The sequence below is a fragment of the Leptodactylus fuscus genome, chromosome 3 (genome assembly GCF_031893055.1).
Source record: "Leptodactylus fuscus isolate aLepFus1 chromosome 3, aLepFus1.hap2, whole genome shotgun sequence".
NCBI lineage: Eukaryota > Metazoa > Chordata > Amphibia > Anura > Leptodactylidae > Leptodactylus > Leptodactylus fuscus.
The window spans coordinates 182,797,577-182,815,992 of record NC_134267.1 but is presented as its reverse complement, the minus strand read 5'-3'; the positions used below and the strand labels follow the sequence as shown (position 1 = coordinate 182,815,992).

At 40.0% G+C, this 18,416-nt stretch overlaps 1 protein-coding gene across 1 annotated transcript; it reads right to left on the bottom strand.

The window, feature by feature from the left end:
• Window positions 1–2,617: 2,617 nt before the first annotated feature.
• On the bottom strand, window positions 2,618–14,516 carry LOC142196762 (transmembrane 4 L6 family member 4-like). Its single transcript, XM_075266735.1, has 5 exons — window positions 14,331–14,516; window positions 9,162–9,251; window positions 7,100–7,236; window positions 4,372–4,561; window positions 2,618–2,680 (listed from the first exon to the last, which is right to left on the bottom strand). The coding sequence occupies exons 1-5, from the start codon at window positions 14,502–14,504 to the stop codon at window positions 2,663–2,665; spliced, it is 609 nt and encodes a 202-aa protein (XP_075122836.1). The 5' UTR covers window positions 14,505–14,516; the 3' UTR covers window positions 2,618–2,662.
• Window positions 14,517–18,416: the final 3,900 nt, after the last annotated feature.

The following is an 18,416-nucleotide window of genomic DNA, read 5'->3' as shown; positions in this document are numbered from 1 at the left end:
TATTATTATTATGCATCCCCCTATACACTGGATCTTGCTATCATGATATATAAGGCTGCCTTCACACGGAGTAACGTAACGCCGGCTTTACAAGCGCTCCCATTGAAGTGAATGGGAAGTGTTCGGGAGCCTTCCACAGCGCTCGCGTGTACGGCTATGAATGAGGATTTTTACAAGCCTGGCGTTACTCCGTGTGAAGGCAGCCTAACCTGTTTCCCACAATCAAACCCTTCAAGAGGACCCTGTGGACTCGTCTCTGCTGCCACAACATCACCATCTGCCCTGCTACACTCTCTATTCACTTTCCCTTAGAGTCTAAGGCCTTGTGGGCAGCTCATCTACCCCACAATGTTAGCTTATTGTATTTTCTTTGTTTTGCTTTGTATGTAAACCCTTCTTCAAATGTAAAGCACAATGGGATCAATGGTGCTCTAAAAATAAATAATCGTAATAAAGTGTCGGGAAGGGGTTAAAGCCTCAATTATTTATCAATGCAAATTTATTAATACATTGTATTGTATTAGAATATACCTGTTTTTCATGTTAAGAACCAATAAGCAGATACATATAGTGTAAAATCTTTATTGAATACAACCCGTGTAAGATGCAGCCTCAGACCGTACAGGCTAAGCCAGGGCTCATTCATTGCACAGTATGTACTGATAACTATGACTATAACAAGATGGTAAACTTAACCACAACAGATTTAAGAGAAGAAAAGCAACAATGATGTGTCTATATAAAAACAAATAAATATTACTCTAATGTTATGCTGTGTTTTTCATGTAGGATACCTCTAGACGGGAGCAGAACATGGAATACAGACGTGTCACCACAGCAAGTGAGGGACTAGAGTTCCAAGGTCACTGTCATTCAGGTACTAGCAATTTATTAACAAGCCGCAGAAGAAAAACAATGGAAAGCTTGTATTCTGTAGCACAATAGATATCATTGACTTGTCATATTTGCAATGGGCTACGATTGTCTGTGGCAGAAGTAATATACAGAAGCAGCAGGGTTGAGTTTGTCATTGCTTTTGGTATACCACTGTTATAGTCTTAATGTACACTACAATTGACCATTACAATTGTTTGTGCCTATACATCTGTATATGTAAAGTATGTTAGTGGCTACCATTAAAATATGTTTAATTTCACCCCCCATACAGTGCCATTATTTGCTGTAACCTGCCGTCGTCTGGGTATATTTTGTGACGATTTTTTGTGTTGTGTCAAATATACGATTACCGAACAAACAAGCATATGCTGAAGCGACTCCATTAACAGGGGAGTCCTCAGGAATTAATCTTTCTTCAATAATAATTCACCTATTCATAGTGGGACCTCTACAGACTGGCAGTGCCTCAAAGACATGGTGTATATAGAGCTTTATCTTTCTGTAGAACTGCAGGTGAAACCCGGCTTATCTTATCGAGATATCAGGATCTACAAACAGTGCTGCCTCAAAAGGTGTACGTGTCAAAAGCTCTGCTACCACTGTAATTTAGGCCTGTATTATAATATACATTATAAATATACCTGTGTTATATGGTGCAGATAACTGACCTGTATTTCACCCCATGTTGTGGCCTTCATCCACATCTTTGCATTTTATAATCCCTTCCCACCACAGGCATTTTTGGAATTTTCTTTTTGACTCCTTGCCTTCCAAACCCCATACAGTTTTTATTTTTCTTATTTTTTTAAAATATTTTTTTTTTAGACTGCATTTAACAGACCCCATACGGGTCTTGGACCTTAGAGGGTTTGATCACTAATGCAATGCATTACATAGAGCAGCCTCTAATAAAGGTTAATACCAGACAAGCCTGGGAGCCTTCAATAGGCTCCCAGATGTCATGCAAATGGATTGCTGGGACGGTTCCAGGGACCGGTGATCCTTTCCAAGGCAACAGGGACCTTAATGCCAACTATTTTAGGACCCAATAACCTAATTAATCTCTCTACTATCAGGAGGGCTGTCCTGAGCTGGCAAAGACGCAATGATTTGGAGCTGGTGGAGGTGGTGAAAGGTCCTTTTAAGGCATTCATAAACCTTAGACTAAAACTGATGAAATGTACAATTTTAACCAATAATGAAAGCCCTATATACAATGTTTCTAATGGGAGAACTCAGTTTAGTATACATCATGAAGAATGCTGGGTTTTCAATGATGTGGAATCCATAGCGAAAAATATACCATATAGCAGACAAACCAAACTCTATGTACACAAGAATGAACAAGGCCTATAAAGTATATAGCAAACCAACTCTGCCGCATTCCATAACTCTTCTGTACCACATCTATACATCTAGCCATAGTATTGGTAATACAAATGTTCTTACACATCACACATGTCCATCTCTGTTATGAATAGATTACAGGCATACTTTAACAAAGATAATGGTTAAATTACCTTTCATAACAAGTCAAGTCAAAGTCTTACTATTGAAGCAAATAAATAAAAAATGGCAAACTGCCCATTTAGAAAGGTGCAGCTCCCATCTGCTGTAGTGCACAGAATACATATCATTCATTCACAGGAGGAGTTAAGAGGGAAATATTCTATTATGTTATGTGATACATTCAGTCAGAGCGTTGACTGTGCTCTTCATCCTATGGTATTCTTGTATTAGAGGTAAACGGTTCCTACAGTTAGATTTAGACAGGTCCATCACCCTGCACAGTGAAGAAGACAATAAAATGCTTTAGTAACATATTATATATTATATATTGTATAAATTGGCTTCCCACATTTTGACAAATTTCTCTGAACGTAATGTCATTGTTTTCTTTCTTTCTTAGTCTGACTTCTGAGATGTTCCTATCTGTCTAATCTCTCCCCACAAAAAGGACACCTTTTCTATCTGTCTGTAATTTTATACTGCCTCTTAGTCATCAGTGGTCTCTGACCCATCATCCCTAATGATTGTCTGTGTTTATTAGGGCTGGTTGGAAAGCATTCTGTAATAGCTAGAGATGAGCGAGTAGTATTCAATCGAGTAGGTATTCGATCGAATACTACGGTATCGCAGTAAATATTCGATTCAGAACCACCGTTGATTGGCCGAACGCTATACAGTGTATAGCATTCGGCAAATCAATGCTGGTTCTGCAGCAGGCTCGTCCTTGCTAGTCGGGAGAGCTGGCAGCTTGCTGTTATGAGGGAGATTACTTTTTCTCATAGGAATGAATTGACCAGCGTTGATTGACCAGTGTACAGCATTTGGCCAATCAACGCTGGTTCTGCCGGAGGCTCGTCTGTGAGGAGGCGGAGTCTAAAATCGGACCACAGCAGTCTCCATTGTGGTCCGATCTTAGACTCCACCTCCTCACAGACGAGCCCCCAGCAGAACCAGCGTTGATTGGCCAAATGCTGTACACTGGCCAATCAACGCTGGTCAATGCATTCCTATGACAAAAAAAGTCAGCTGCCTCGTAACAGCAAGCTGCCAGCTCTCCTGACTAGCAAGGGTGAGCCTGCTGCAGAACCAGTGTTGATTTCCTGCAGGCTCGTCTTTGCTAGTCGGGAGAGCTGGCAGCTTGCGGTTACGAAGGAGCTTACTTTTTATCAGCGCAACTGCAAGTGCTGTGCAGTCAAAGCGCATGGACCCCATAGACTATAATGGGGTCCGTGCGCTTTAACTGCACAGTGCTCCTACTAAATACTCTCCTCCTGCTATTTGTGGACTTGGTGACTCTACTTTAGCCGAATAGTTGTTCCCCTGAAAAGAGCATTTTTCCCATAGACTATAACGGGATTCAATATTCGATCGAGTAGTCCAATATTGAGGCTCTACTCGAAACGAATATCGAATCTCGAATATTTCACTGTTCGCTCATCTCTAGTAATAGCCACTAATCCCTGAAGTTATGTGATCCTCCTTCGCTGCTTTCTCCATGCTTTTTTTATAGTGGCTGACATTTTATCCAATTTGTGCAAACCAAATTACAAAAATTTTGGATTTGTTTCATCCTAAAGTTTTTGACAAGTTTGTGCCAAATCCAGACCATTACGAGCCAGACTGCTCATCTGTAATTACAACCTGTACTGTATATTCACCAACATCAATAGCCAGCAGGAGATGAAGGATTTTGGATGTAAATGTGGCTTACTGTATATGCAGATTGTCATGTCACTGTTTCTTTTCCACTCTAATAGAATTACTTTCTAGTGTTCTGCTGAGGTCACAGTATATTATTGCACATATTGTGGGGTTCAATGCAAACCAATGAGCTATAATATCACTTGACTTCAGCTGCAAAGAGACATTCTTTTATGAACGTTACTATGTACTAACCTTTGCAGTACATAAAATACAATCTAGCTGTCTGTATTTTATGAAAATGTTAAAGTAACTTCAACGTACCCCACAGCATGAAGAGCATTTGCAGTCTCCACACAGTGTCCCAATAATACCATTGATGGCTTGAATAGCACAGAGGACAGCTTGGACTGCACTCATTATCAGAAGCAAGCTGAACAGCGTCAGGTTCCATGGGACTATGTCCTTAGGTGCTTCACATGTACTCCACATACTGGGGTGCCCAAGGTAATTTCTGGAAATCAAGGTTAAAATAGTTAACTAAAAATTTCAACAACAAACCAAGTTATTAATAGCTAATAGATGTATTATTATTGTTTTAAACTTCAGGCTAAGGCCACATGTTGCAGAAATACAGCCGAGACTTTTTTTTTTTTTTTTTTTTGGGGGGGGGGGGAATGCAGCATGTCAATGTTACCTGCAGAAACTCTTGCGTTTTCCCTATGGATTTAATAAGGGAAGCAAAACCGCTGAGAAAAACGCAGCTAAATAAGGCAATTTTTTAGCTGAATTCCAGACCATGGGGCCTTTGCCTAAACCCTCATTCACATCTGCGTTTGGTAATCCGTTTGAGGACTCCGCATGGGGACTCCCCCGAATGGAACACCAAACGCAGTGTGCAGTGAAAGAACATGGACCCCATAGACTATGATGGGGTCCGTGTGCTCTCCGCGGACAGAAAAATAGAACGTGATTTACTTTCATGTTCGCATGATTTGTGCGGACAGCGTGCGGAAAGCACACAGACTCCATTATAGTCTATGGGGTCTGTGTGCTTTCACTGCACACCACTTGCCAGTGCACTTGGTAGTCCGTTCGGGGGGGTCCCCATGTGGATGTGAACAAGGGGTAAAGCACCATGCAGAGGGACGCATCCAAAACCCACTGTGGAAAAACCACGGTGGAAATGCATTGTGTTTTTCCCACATAAAATACAATAACTGATGTTAATGTCTGTTTTATTAACTGATCCATTAAATAGACAGTTAGTGTCCGTTATGATAGTTTTTTTTGTTTTTGTTTTTTTTCTAGGGACCCAATTAGAGCGGACATCCAACAGTAGTGTGAAAGCCCCCTTAATAGAGATGAGCGAATAGTATTTGATACTGTAGTTTCGAACACCTCGATCCACAGGATTGAATGGGAGTGGCCGGTGTGCTGCAGGCGCGGGCGGCCAGCGCTTAATCTGTTTGCGATCGGCCGCTCCCATTCATTCATATAGGAGTGGAGGTATTCAAATGTAGGATTTGAATACTATTTGCTCATCTCCACCCCTTAACTTTATACAAATATTTTACACCAAAGTATTAAAATATGTAATTTAAAAAATGTAGTGTGGTTTTTGATCCCTCATAGTCAAGTCAAAAGACTTTTTGAAAGTGTATGGTGAGGCAGAAAAAGTGCCTAATGTGCATAATAGTATGTTTTGGGTTTTTTAAAATTATTATACTAATTCTGGCACGGGGGGGGGGGGGATTTATCAAGCTCTCTACAGGAGTTTTCTGGCGTAGATGGGTGATATTGTGGTGCACATTTGGAGCCAGGCCTTTCTTGCACCACATGTGTTCCACATTCTCTGTTCTGTGTCTTGCTCACCACTTTCTGTAAATGTAAGAGGCACAAGGTGGGCAGGGTTGGCAAAGCCTTGGCCCGACATATTTATTATAACTTATGCCAGTTTTCAGGCATGAGCTATACAGGAATTCTACACCAGTTCCAATTCCTGAATCCTTATCTCCATCAAATGTACTGGTAGGATAAAGGATGAGACTGAAGAAATCATGGCCAACTTAAATCACAAGGGAGAGAAAAAGACTAGAAGGAGACTGGTGGACAGTGATGTGACTGTGACAAAGACAGCTGATTAAAGAGGATCTGTCAGCAGATTTTAGGTACTGCAACCAAACATAGTACCTGGCAGAGCTTCCCACAGCTTCAGTAATGGACTAATGATGTTTCACCATACATGTAGTACAACTACCAGAGTGACGACAATGCCTCTGGCATATGCGCGCTTATTCTGTGAAGCTGGGGTAGAACTCTGGGGTGCAGTATGCATTCACCCAAACTAACTATATTCTTCGCAAGCACGAGATTTTTTATGAATGTGGTTTTCAAGCAGCGTTAAGCTGACATCAGAGATGCCGGGCAGGAACCTTCACAGCAGAGGGGGAGAATCAAGGCAGAGTTACCTTGACTTTTAAAGCTAGGTGACTTTATACAGCTAATTTACATAAGGAATGAAGCTACGTAGTGGGCAAACAAAAAAGCGCAGTGGGAAAACTGCGGGTTTCCTCTGTGGACTTTCTGCTTCAATTATATCTATAGAGAAGCCGACAGGTATAAATCACAGTACTTCCAGTATGGGTATTTTTATGCAATGTGTGGATGGGATTTGCTAGAATCCAATCCACTTTGTACAGACTATGAGACGCTGTGGTTTTTGTAGCTGCATTTATGCCACATGGGGCTTCAGCCTAAAAGTTATTAGTTATATTAGTGCACATGTCGACATCTGTGAAACATCATAATGTCATCACTACCAGACCAGGTACTATACTTGGTTTAAGTACCTAAAATTTGCTGACATGTTCCCTTTAAAACTAATCAAAAGCTAGAAAAGTATATTTTTTTTTCAAGACCACAATTGCATTTCATGTTGGAGCCCTTTTTAAGTCAATGGTGATATTCAGGATGATATAAAAGAAAAGAATTACATGCTGCTCAAAGGATATACATCATTAGGATCTAGGAGCTGAACCCATGTACTTACCCCCCTTCAAAAGCATATGTCCAGTTTCCATTGCCTATATCACACTTTGGACCCTTATGTATTCCAACTATAGAGATGATAAAGCTGTAGCCAGCTCCAACAAACCCAATGGCAGCAAACAGTATGGAAGAAAACATCTTCAAAAGCAACAAATAGAGAGAGATTGTAAGAAGAAATGTAGTATGATAGTATTAACATAAAGACAATTGTACAAACATGCCAAACTTTCAGAACACCATAGCTTATGTACAGTAGTCTAGATAAGGGTCGCTTTCCATTTTCATAGTGGCTGAAGTGGCTTGCGGTTTACAAGATAGCATGGGTTTTAACTATATCGGACACCGATCTAGTTAATAGTAAAGCATTAATGGCAGCCCCTGGGTGGGCCCCAAAGAGTCCGTTTGCCCAGGGTCAGCCACCCCCACTGCTCCACCACTACGCCTCTGCCTTACGGTGAGGATAAAATTACAAATAGGAAGGGATAGAATAAGGGATGAAACTCTGGTATACAGACAAATCAGACAAGAATTCATTGCAGAGCCATTGAGGGTATTAAAATTGCTATTTCTCTCTTCTCATAGAACCCCTACTCCAGACTTTGCTTAAAGAATATGGATTTGGGTTAGGCTTCATTCACATGTTCTTGTATGCTTTTCATCTCTATCTGTTGTTCTTCCATTTGCTAACAATAGATGGATCTATACTCCGGTCTTAAGTGTTATAGGGTGCCATTAGAAGGGCTTGTCATGGCCATACAACATAGCAGAAGAAAAATCCAGGCACTCCCGCTTGCAAAGTGCATAATGTTGTGTCTTATTTCACAAAATGGTAAAAACTCGTTCCAGGCAGCATAAGTATCACAAAGATAGAAAAGGAATATAAAGCAATAGGGCCAGTGGAAGATTCCAGACATTCAGTAACAATCTTCTTTAGTGCGGATGGAAGACCAGGTATGGTTGTGACAGGCTCAGTTTGTGAATACAATTGGTAAGCCAGAAAAGGCAAGGTGTATGTATGTGTGTGTGTGTGTGTGTGTGTGTATATATATATATATATATATATATATATATATATATATATATATATATATATATATATATATATATAGTAAGGGTGTACCTAGAGGGCGCTGTAGGGCGACCCAAAACAGGGTTAAAAAGGACCTGGACCACACCAAGGGAGAAAAAGGGGCTCAACTCCAGAGAGGGAGTGTTGTTGCTAGTGGCCTGCAGGAGCAGGTGCACTGTGGACCAGTTGGAGACGGACAGGAGGTCTGTCCCAAGAAGGCTGGATTCCAGAAGGAGCCCAACTCCAGAGAGAGAGTATGGATTGTGACCTGCAGGCGCAGGTGGATCTTGGACCAGTTAGAGACAGACAGGTGGTCTGTCCCAAGAGGACTGGATTCCAGAAAGGACTTTGAACCAGACTGGTGAGATGAAACCTCAAAGAGTATCTTGCCCTAATAGATTAGAGAGGGTTCAAGAAGTGAGGTAGTGTCCTGTGTGTGGGCTAGGCTGTTTGTTATTTTGTTCCTGTTGTAAGCGGAATAAAGCCACTTATTTTGGTTTACATCACCTGATCTGCTGTTTATTTGGCACCCAGCGCCACCAACACCTCTGTAAATCCAGGAACACCGCTTACCTTTGATGCTAAATTACCCCCAATTGTCACTATATAATATAAAATACTAATAATAATTGTTAATATATATTAACAATGGGAATACATCTAAATTAAAATCTGGGCAGGGAGTAAAAAGGTATCCTAAATTTGTTGGCTTTCCTTTCCAATCTCCTGTCCTATCCCATTGTCCAAAGACAGTAATGGTAGCGGACACAGCATCACTATCTCACTCAGTGTCTCGTGGGCTAACACATGCCACAATAAACTTCATTTCATAACATCTCTTATTGCTTCTCTTTTGAATTACATATATAAGTGGGAGCACCAAAATTTTTTACGAGCTTAGGTCCTCTGAAGGTCTCACCTCAGCCCTGGAGAAGATAACTACATATACAGTACAAAAATAAATGACAATACATTGGGAAATATTTTATCTTACAGCAAATCTCTTTCCACATTTCTCATTTCCACAACATCCACAGCAGTCATTGTTCTTCAACCCGAGAAATACAAGAGCTGGGAACACCATCTAGAAAGAAATAATCTGAAGTTTAGCATCCGTAATAGAGTGAATCACTGTAAGGCTATGTTTACACTTGTGTCGTTTAGTCTAGTATAAAAACAAAAAAAACATTTTGCAGAATGAAAGTTCTAGACCGAGCACTTTGCATTTGCATCCTTAACCATTCACTCTCAGGCTAGGCTCACACCAGCACTCGCTATTAGAGATGAGCGAACAGTATTCGGAACAGCCGTTCTGAATAGCATGCTCCCATAGAAATGAATGGAAGAGGCCAGCACGCAGACTTTTCTGGTGGCCGGTCGCTTAACACCCCCCCCCCCCCCCCCCCCCCCCGCGTGCCAGCTATATCCATTCATTTCTATGGGAGCATGCTATTTGGAACGGCTGTTTCGAATAGTGTTCGCTCATCTCTACTCGCTATACATTAGGGATTTCCATCCCAGAATCCATTTTAAAAAATATTCTGTCTTTTTTGGGCAGAAACCCGGCAGACGCTATTATAGTCTATGGGGTCTGCGAGTTTCCGCAGATAACCATTTTTTTTAAGAAGAATTACATTGTTTTGTCCATTGTTCTGATCAGCTTTAAGCTAGTTTCACACTAGCATTCGGATTTCTGTCCTTCGGGTCCACTCAATGACCCAAAAGATGCAAACCCTATCTGATTAAAAAGCTATCCAATTAAAAAGATTATAATGGGTCTGCTCAGTTTCCATCCATTTTCTGCCGAAAACACCGGAGAGAAAAGTCCTCCTTGCAGGACTTTACTCTCCAACGATTTTAAAGGGATTCTGGGATGGAGAGACTCGATTGATACTGTGAACCTGGTGTTAAATGGGTTACCTGGTTTAGAAACCCAAGTCTAATATCCTATTAGAGAATTTTACATAGGGTGAACAAGAGCTCCCCCTGGAGGTCCCTGCACATTATAACAACTGCCCACTGATTTTAATATAAACAGTGCTGAAGAGCAACTGAACATTTGCTGCTGGGTCTCACTGCAGTTTACAGCGGATTACTTATCAATAGGGATTCCTTCTAACAAAAAGGGAAGGTTTAAAGTTTACAATCCCATTTAATATATTGACATTTACAGTATACAATCGACCTTTTACAATTAACAATCAGGGATAGGATATTTTTGGAAAATGACTAATTGTGAGACAATCTTTATGTTGTTCCCCTGTTTCAGATTTCCAAACACTTTCATACAGTGTAGAGAAGGTTTTTTTGCCAAGAGTAGAACAGCCTGCGGTTATTTGGATGTTTTGGGATATTTTGCAAGTCCTGGATGAATTGTTGCTGCACTTTTGTTGTAATTTGGCAGGCCATCCGGTTCTAGAAAGGTTTTCTGCTGTTACATGTTTTACAGATAAGGAAGCTCACAGCAGAGTCTACAGTTTTGTTTAATTGGCTTATAAACTGTTATCTTTTACTTAACAAGAATATTTCACCATCTCCAACAATTCCAGTTCTTAGCATCTGCTAATAGGGTTTGATCTACTGATTCCAGCACAGTTGAGATTCTCTCTAGCCCCCACCAATGGCGGTTAGTTTTGGTTCCCTTTATACTATATAGGGACGGGGATATGATTCAGACCACCAGGCAGCCGGTGTCAGAGCTCAGAATCCCACTCCTTGTCTGCTACTGCCTAACACCGCCCTCCTGACAGTACAGACACTATATAGCATATCAGGCACAAAGATAACTGCAATGTTAAGGATCTTTGGGGGCTAGAGGAAAAAAAATTCTAATTATTCCAGAATTGGCACCTAACATATGTAAAGAGCTGGACTTGTTGGAGGTGGTTAAAGGATCTCTTTAAAGCCGATCTGCAGGAAAAAAATGGGTTGAAATATCAAAGATGTGGAAAACAATGTCAAGATCACTGTGTGTGTGTGTGTGTGTGTGTGTGTGTGTGTGTGTGTGTACCAGTAATATGTGATAACTCGACTCTTATGTCCGATACTGCATTTCATTCTATTATAAGGAACCTGTGTTAATACCAACACTTGGTAGGGACAAATCACAAAGAAGTCAAAATCGAAATCCCACCTTATTATTACTCTGAAACAGAAAACACATTGTAGCATGTCATACTTATTAGGAAACATTTCTCTATGTAGATTTTCAAGAGAAAAGGCGAGCTGTAATAATTTCAGTAAAAAACAAATACATTTGTCTAGGAGAAAATAACTTTCTTCTTATAATTTATGAAACTACTCAGATATATTAAACACTTATTTGCCCCTTTGTCTTGGTCATTTGCAATTTGGACCCTATGAAGCTTTGCGTATCATACCAGAGAGTTTGCTTTCGACCTACCCCATTTGTGACCCACTACCCTTATATCTCCCTCCCTTCTTGCATCTCCTCTTTTTGTGAATTAACTAAAAAAATATTTGATTAAAATATTTGTATTTCTACATATCTGATGAACTCTATCCTTAGTTGAAAGGGTTTTTAGTGACTGTATGGTAATATATCTATAGTAAAACATGTAACTGCCAAAGTGTAAGAGGAATAAACCAAACATTTTGCTTGACCCGTATTTCACCTAAAAAATGTGTGCTATGAAGAACATGGATACCTAGCTTCCATTCAAGGTTATTTAGGTGATCCTTCCCAATACATAGGCAGGGTCAATACCCTCAGGTATTTGTACAGAAGAGAGTTCATTACTACTAAGTAGAATGACCTGAATAATTTCGCTGAGTGTACAGAAATTAGGATGCCTAGTGTGTATCCGATCGTCTTTGTACAAAGTGAGTTTGCTTATACTATAAGCTTGTTTAATTTCAGCCAAGATTGGACTTATAGTGATCATAGTTTGCTATAGGTTAACAATCTGATACAAAGGAACATTATGAACATTTGTAGGTTGACTTTTAGGATGTATTTCCAAGTTGTGTTTCTTTACCCTATGTTTATGAGTTTCCACTTTATAGTTTTGGGTTTTTTATTTTTGCTATTTTTGAATTTAAAACCGTGAGGGGGTTGAATAAAAGAGGAGTTGCAGCACTGGACCTATAACATTTGTGTCCTATAAACCTGTGTTCAGGTTTTGTTGATGCAGTTTTTGCATCAACCTAGGTGAGGATCATAAAAGATGAGAACTTTTAAAGAACCCCTGGTATTTTTTTTTTATTTTTTTTTTATTTAATCCACAACTTGTTTTGGCTTCAACAACAAAACTGAACATGAAAACCCAGCCATAGGGTCGGGCTACATTCACATGACAGTGAATTCATATGACCATTATTTTGATGGCCCCTTATTACGGACTGTCAAAATATAGATCATGTCCTATTTTTGGCTATTCCCCTCCCTCCACAAACTGAAATGTATGGGGATCAGTGAAAACGGGTATGTTTCAGGTGCAAGTCAACCATGAAAAATTTGATGTTTTTCATGGTTGTTTGGAAACTCTTTTGTGTGAATTTAGCCTGAGGGCTTACTCACATGAAAACACCAATTTTGCAACATCCATCACACAGCCATTTTGAGAACACATTGACCCTAAGTTCATACTAGTGTCAGGGTTTCCGTTGTTCGGATTTGCTTGGAGACCCTAAAAATGGAAACTCAAGCTGCTTAAAAAAAGAGGTTAAGTGCGCAAACCTGCAGAACACTCATAACGGGGGTCCACAGAGTTTCTGCCTGAAACAGTTAGAGAGAAAAGTCCTGCTTGCAGGACTTTTCTCTCCGCATATTTCAAGCAGAATCAGGGACGGAGTCCTGTATGGTCACCCAACGCAGGTGTCACTGAAGCCTGAATTCAATGTGTCTATTCATACTTCAGTTTTTCATGGCCATCACAAAAACTGACATGCTCTATATTTGTCTGTCTAAACGGACATACAGTAGATAGAACCATGTGAATAGACCCACTGACATACCTAGGTTCAATTATAGCCATTATTTACTAACAAGTGAATAAGCCTGATAGGGATGGATACAGCCGTAAAAAATGGCAGGGGCAAAGCAGGACGACCTCTTCTATTACATCCAAATGGACTAACAGGTTGGATGAAGATATCAGTCCATGAAGTCCAACCTATAACCCTACAGTCCCCTACAGTGTTGATCCAAGGGAAGGGAAAAAGTTCAATGAGGCTCATGCCAATTGTCCCATTTAAGGGGAAAAAAAATTCCTTCCCAACTCCAATCTCCAATTATAGTCTATTGGGTCCGCGGTTAATCACTTTTTAAGTAGATAAGGTTTCCGTCTTTCAGGTACCCAAGTTGACCCCAAGAACGGGAACCCAAACGTTAATGTGAACCTAGCGTATTTCCAACTACTTCCTTTAAGACAATCAATTGTATATAATTACATAATATTTCTTAGAGCTTTAGGGAAAGGACATTCATTAACGTTTTTACGTAGTTTTCATCCTTCATGTATAGGTTCTTACCCTTTATGATCTGATTTTAGCATCAAAACAAAACCCTAATGTGAGTCTTTACCCTTACTTACAAAAAAAAAATAAAAAATCTTTGCTTTGGATTGCTTTATATTGCATTGTTGTGGTAACACTGACAGATTTAGGGTCTTTTCACACCAACTACTTTTCTATTTGTGTGCCATTTGTGAAAAAAAAATGGACAGCACATGGACCCATTATAGTCAAAGTAGCGTTTCACACATACGTAGTTTTAGCATGCAATATGTTTTCTCATTTCTCTACTGGTCTCATCCATTTAAGTGTACGAGTCCATGAAAAAAAGTGGACGGCACACAGGCATCTGTATCCTGTCTATGTGGTGTCCATTTTTCACGTAAACATTAAGTAATGTTAAAAAGATAGCATCTCTCTGCTTTTTTTTCCCCCCCTATTAAACATATAGAGGAAACGGTCACAATTCAGCTACCAAAATCAATATGTTGCGTTTTTTTAAAATGTACACGTTGTTGAAATTGTAGCTTTTCCGCAGCTGCAATTTGTGGATAAGTTTATATGAAATCTCAATCACCTTGCTGACCATGTGAAACGCAGCTGTTTTTTTTTTCTTTTTTTGCCGCAATTCTGTAATGTGGGGTCTTAGCGTAAAACAGTTTTGAACACCATAAGAGGTATTACTCACCAAAACCCCAGATCCTAGTATTCCACCAAAACACCAGACTTCATCTGAGATGTGCCCATTGCTCTCTGCAACCTTCCCTCCAGGAAAAAACAGCAAGATGTTTGCAAGAATACACAAAATAGCTAAGGGGATCAAGGCGATGCCCAGGCACTTTGCACAGCCCCCAGAACACATGATGGCAATGTATAAATGTTCTGTCCTTTACTGGAGTGTCTGGAGAACTGGTGGTAGAATCCAATGTCGAATAATCCCAGCGAGCTGCAGTGCGTCTACACGGCCGGTCTGATGCTCCCCTCTGTCTTATCTCCCAGTGACCAAGTCATTTATATGACCACAGTCAATGGAATCCCATAAATGAAATTACGCATGTAACAACCCTAAATTTTGCCATGACAACTAATATTCTCTGTTAATATTCTACTTGAAAGAACAGGATACTTTCATTGATCGGCCTTTCCCACCCTGATACAAATATCAAAATACCTCCCATGTTACAGCCCAAAATTTCAACATACATAACCTTTTCTTACCTTTATAAATGATTAACCATTAGCTGGAATATGTGACAGATTATCCTCTGTAATAAAGGTGGTTGATTCTGTGGTTGGATTGTCTGATACTGGTCCTTTATATTACACTGGGCAGCAATCCAGCATGGACCAGTAATGTCACACACTGCCAGACAGCGGCAATTTATCCAACCCTGATGTTGACTTTATATCAAGATGTCATGAAGGCTCAATAGGGTGCATTCGCATGGTGCAGTTAAAACTGTATCAAAACTGCATTGGAAAAATGTATTGTATTGTTCTTCCGATACAGTTTTTGTTCAGAGTAAAGAACGCATTTGCAAGCGGGGTGCAGTGAAAGCACACGGATCTCCAAAGACTATAATGGGGTCCATGTGCTTGCCGTGAGGTCTCCGCCCGGAACATGTGGATAGGATAGTACTTCACAATATACTTTTCTATCCGCATGACTTGTGCGGAGATCTCGTCGCAAGCACACGGAATGCAAGTGCATTCGGTAGTCCATTCGGGGGGTCCCCATACGGACTCCCTGAACGAATTACCAAAAGCAGATGTAAACCAAGGGTAAGGCCCCATAGTGCAGAAACATAGCAGTTATGTTTGCTGTGAACACAGAGTACCAAAACAAAAAACACCTCAAAAATAAACAAAACCCAGGGCACAAACCATACATGAAATAAGAAGAAAAACGAACAGCCCAAAACAAGGAAATAATGAAAAAGTCAGTTTTTAGTAAAATACTATCACAAGATTTTTATTATAACATAGAAATATACAATAAATAGCAGCAAAAAAAGGGAGCAGATGTTACAATACTCAAGACACCACGTAATGGGTTACTCAATCGGAGAAGTACATGATATCACAAATATTTTTAAGGTGGTAGTACCTAAGTATAGAGTACTGTCTACACAGTGTTAGGATCACATCTTCCATCTTGTATTCTGTCAGCCATTTTATAAGCATTTTCTGTTCTAAGCTTCATAAGGATGTCTGTTTAGAGTCTAAGAGACCCCTTTAGGGGATAAGGCGTGTGGAATGTTAATGGTTGGGTTATAACTCCTTATCTATTTGTGGTCATCTTTGAGAGTGGGTGTAGAAACCGGTTCAAATAACCTGTTTGGTCGTTAGCCCCAAGGCCGGAGCAGACCAGTACGTGATCATTATCTCTCTTTCTGTGATATACATCTAGAACTAGTGTATGATGTTGGCTTACACATAAATATCTTAGATTCTTTTTCATGTCATGAGAAAAGTCATCCCAGGTTGGAGTGTAATAATGATATGCAGACCTCAGCCAATAGTCATGTGCCAGGCTTGTCTTATATCTCTATAACCAATCGTGTTGTACCTGATTAGAATAGCCAAGCCAGCTCTTTGTCTGTAATGTATTTAAACTACCTTTTTCTTATAATAAATCAGAACTCACTTGATACACAATCACCTGCGTGTCTGTGTGGCTTCTCCAGGCCCAATGGGTGGTAGCCCATCTAGGCCTGTTAATTAATTATTTAATTTGGAGCTCTGCAACATACTCTTATGAGGACCGTTTGATGTCCTCGTCCCCTACAACAGTAAGCAAACAAAATTAATTGTGGGACTATGCTGAGTCATACATAGATGTTGCAGTAACCTACAACAACACCCAATATAGATGGCAAGTAAAAAAGCTGAGATTGAACCCAGAATAGGGAATGTTATAATATGAATACAAAGTGTAAATAACTATATATAGACCCTACAGTTCAACCAATACTAGCACATACATTCACAGAAGTGAGCAGTAAGCAGTCCAACAGATGGTAAATAACACATAGAGAAGACTGTGTATACAGGTGAGATTACTTATATAATAGCTCAGTCATACTGAGTGCCACCATAACTAACATATAAATAAACCAGTGATACCTGTAGACATGATGTTAACACCGATGAGATGCCCACCAAGAACACACAACAATGCAAGGCTTCCTCAACGCGTTTCACCTACATAAGTAGGCTTCCTCACTTACCTCACTTACCTCCTGAGGAAGCCTACTTATGTAGGTGAAACGCGTTGAGGAAGCCTTGCATTGTTGTGTGTTCTTGGTGGGCATCTCATCGGTGTTAACATCATGTCTACAGGTATCACTGGTTTATTTATATGTTAGTTATGGTGGCACTCAGTATGACTGAGCTATTATATAAGTAATCTCACCTGTATACACAGTCTGCTCTATGTGTTATTTACCATCTGTTGGACTGCTTACTGCTCACTTCTGTGAATGTATGTGCTAGTATTGGTTGAACTGTAGGGTCTATATATAGTTATTTACACTTTGTATTCATATTATAACATTCCCTATTCTGGGTTCAATTTCAGCTTTTTTTACTTGCCATCTATATTGGGTGTTGTTGTAGGTTACTGCAACATCTATTTATGACTCAGCATAGTCCCACAATTAATTTTGTTTGCTTACTGTGTAGACAGTACTCTATACTTAGGTACTACCACCTTAAAAATATTTGTGATATCATGTACTTCTCCGATTGAGTAACCCATTAAGTGGTGTCTTGAGTATTGTAACATCTGCTCCCTTTTTTTGCTGCTATTTATTGTATATTTCTATGTTATAATAAAAATCTTGTGATAGTATTTTACTAAAAACTGACTTTTTCATTTCCTTGTTTTGGGCTGTTCGTTTTTCTTCTTATTTGCTGTGAACACAGAGGACACAAAATGCTGCGATTTACAGTACTAGCAAAGTAAATGAGTTTTATTTCAATTTTATCAACACATTTCAGAAAAAAAAAGGGAAAAGCCGTGTTTTCAAAAACACAACATGTTAATTTTAGCTGTGGAATCACAAGTCATTTCCCTTTTTAATTCAATAGGAGAAGAAAAAAATGCAGAGAAAAGCACAACAAAAAGGTGTTTTCGTTGTGTTTTTTTTTTTTTCCCCACGGGGTGTGGGACAGGATGCACTGGCATCCAGTCATGGCTAACCGCTTTTTGGACCGGATTGTGAGGCTGCCTCCGCTTCAAAATACGGTCCAAAAATCCCTGTGTGAACCCAACCTTAGGCCCGGGCCTGACAGACCAGAAATGCCGCGCTTTGCCCGCAGCGGAGACACTGCGGGAAAAATCGCGGCATTGTACAGTGCAGGCAAAGTGGATGGGATTCATGCAAATCCAATCCCCACTTTGCGGAAAAGATAGCAGCATGGACACGCTGCGATTTGCAAAGCCGTTGCGGTATTGCAAATCGCAGCATGTCAATTAGATCTACGGAAATGCTGGCAGCTTTCCCGTAGATATAATGTTAAGAGAAAGTCTGCAGAGGAAAACTCTGTGAACTTTCTCTTAAAAGCGCTGCGGAAAGAACCGCAATGCGTTCATGCAGCGGTTCTTAGCCTAAGTCTTTTTTAGTGCAGTTTTTGAAGACAAAACCAGGTGCAGATGGTACGTTTCCTATTTTATTAATTCATTCCTGATTTCAGCTTCAAAAACTGCACCATCAAAACCTACAGGTCTGTCCTTGCCCTTATAACATCTATGATGTTATATCATCTTCTT

Bases quoted from the DNA above. Each gene is read 5' to 3' on its own strand.
- LOC142196762 (XM_075266735.1), bottom strand. From the start codon at position 14,504: ATGTGTTCTGGGGGCTGTGCAAAGTGCCTGGGCATCGCCTTGATCCCC. The intron at 9,252-14,330 runs GTGAGTAATACC...ATTTCTTTCTAG, and splicing joins TACTAGGATCTGGGGTTTTG to ATGGTGTTCCCAGCTCTTGT. The intron at 4,562-7,099 runs GTAAGTACATGG...CTTGATTTCCAG, and splicing joins ACATATGCTTTTGAAGGGGG to AAATTACCTTGGGCACCCCA.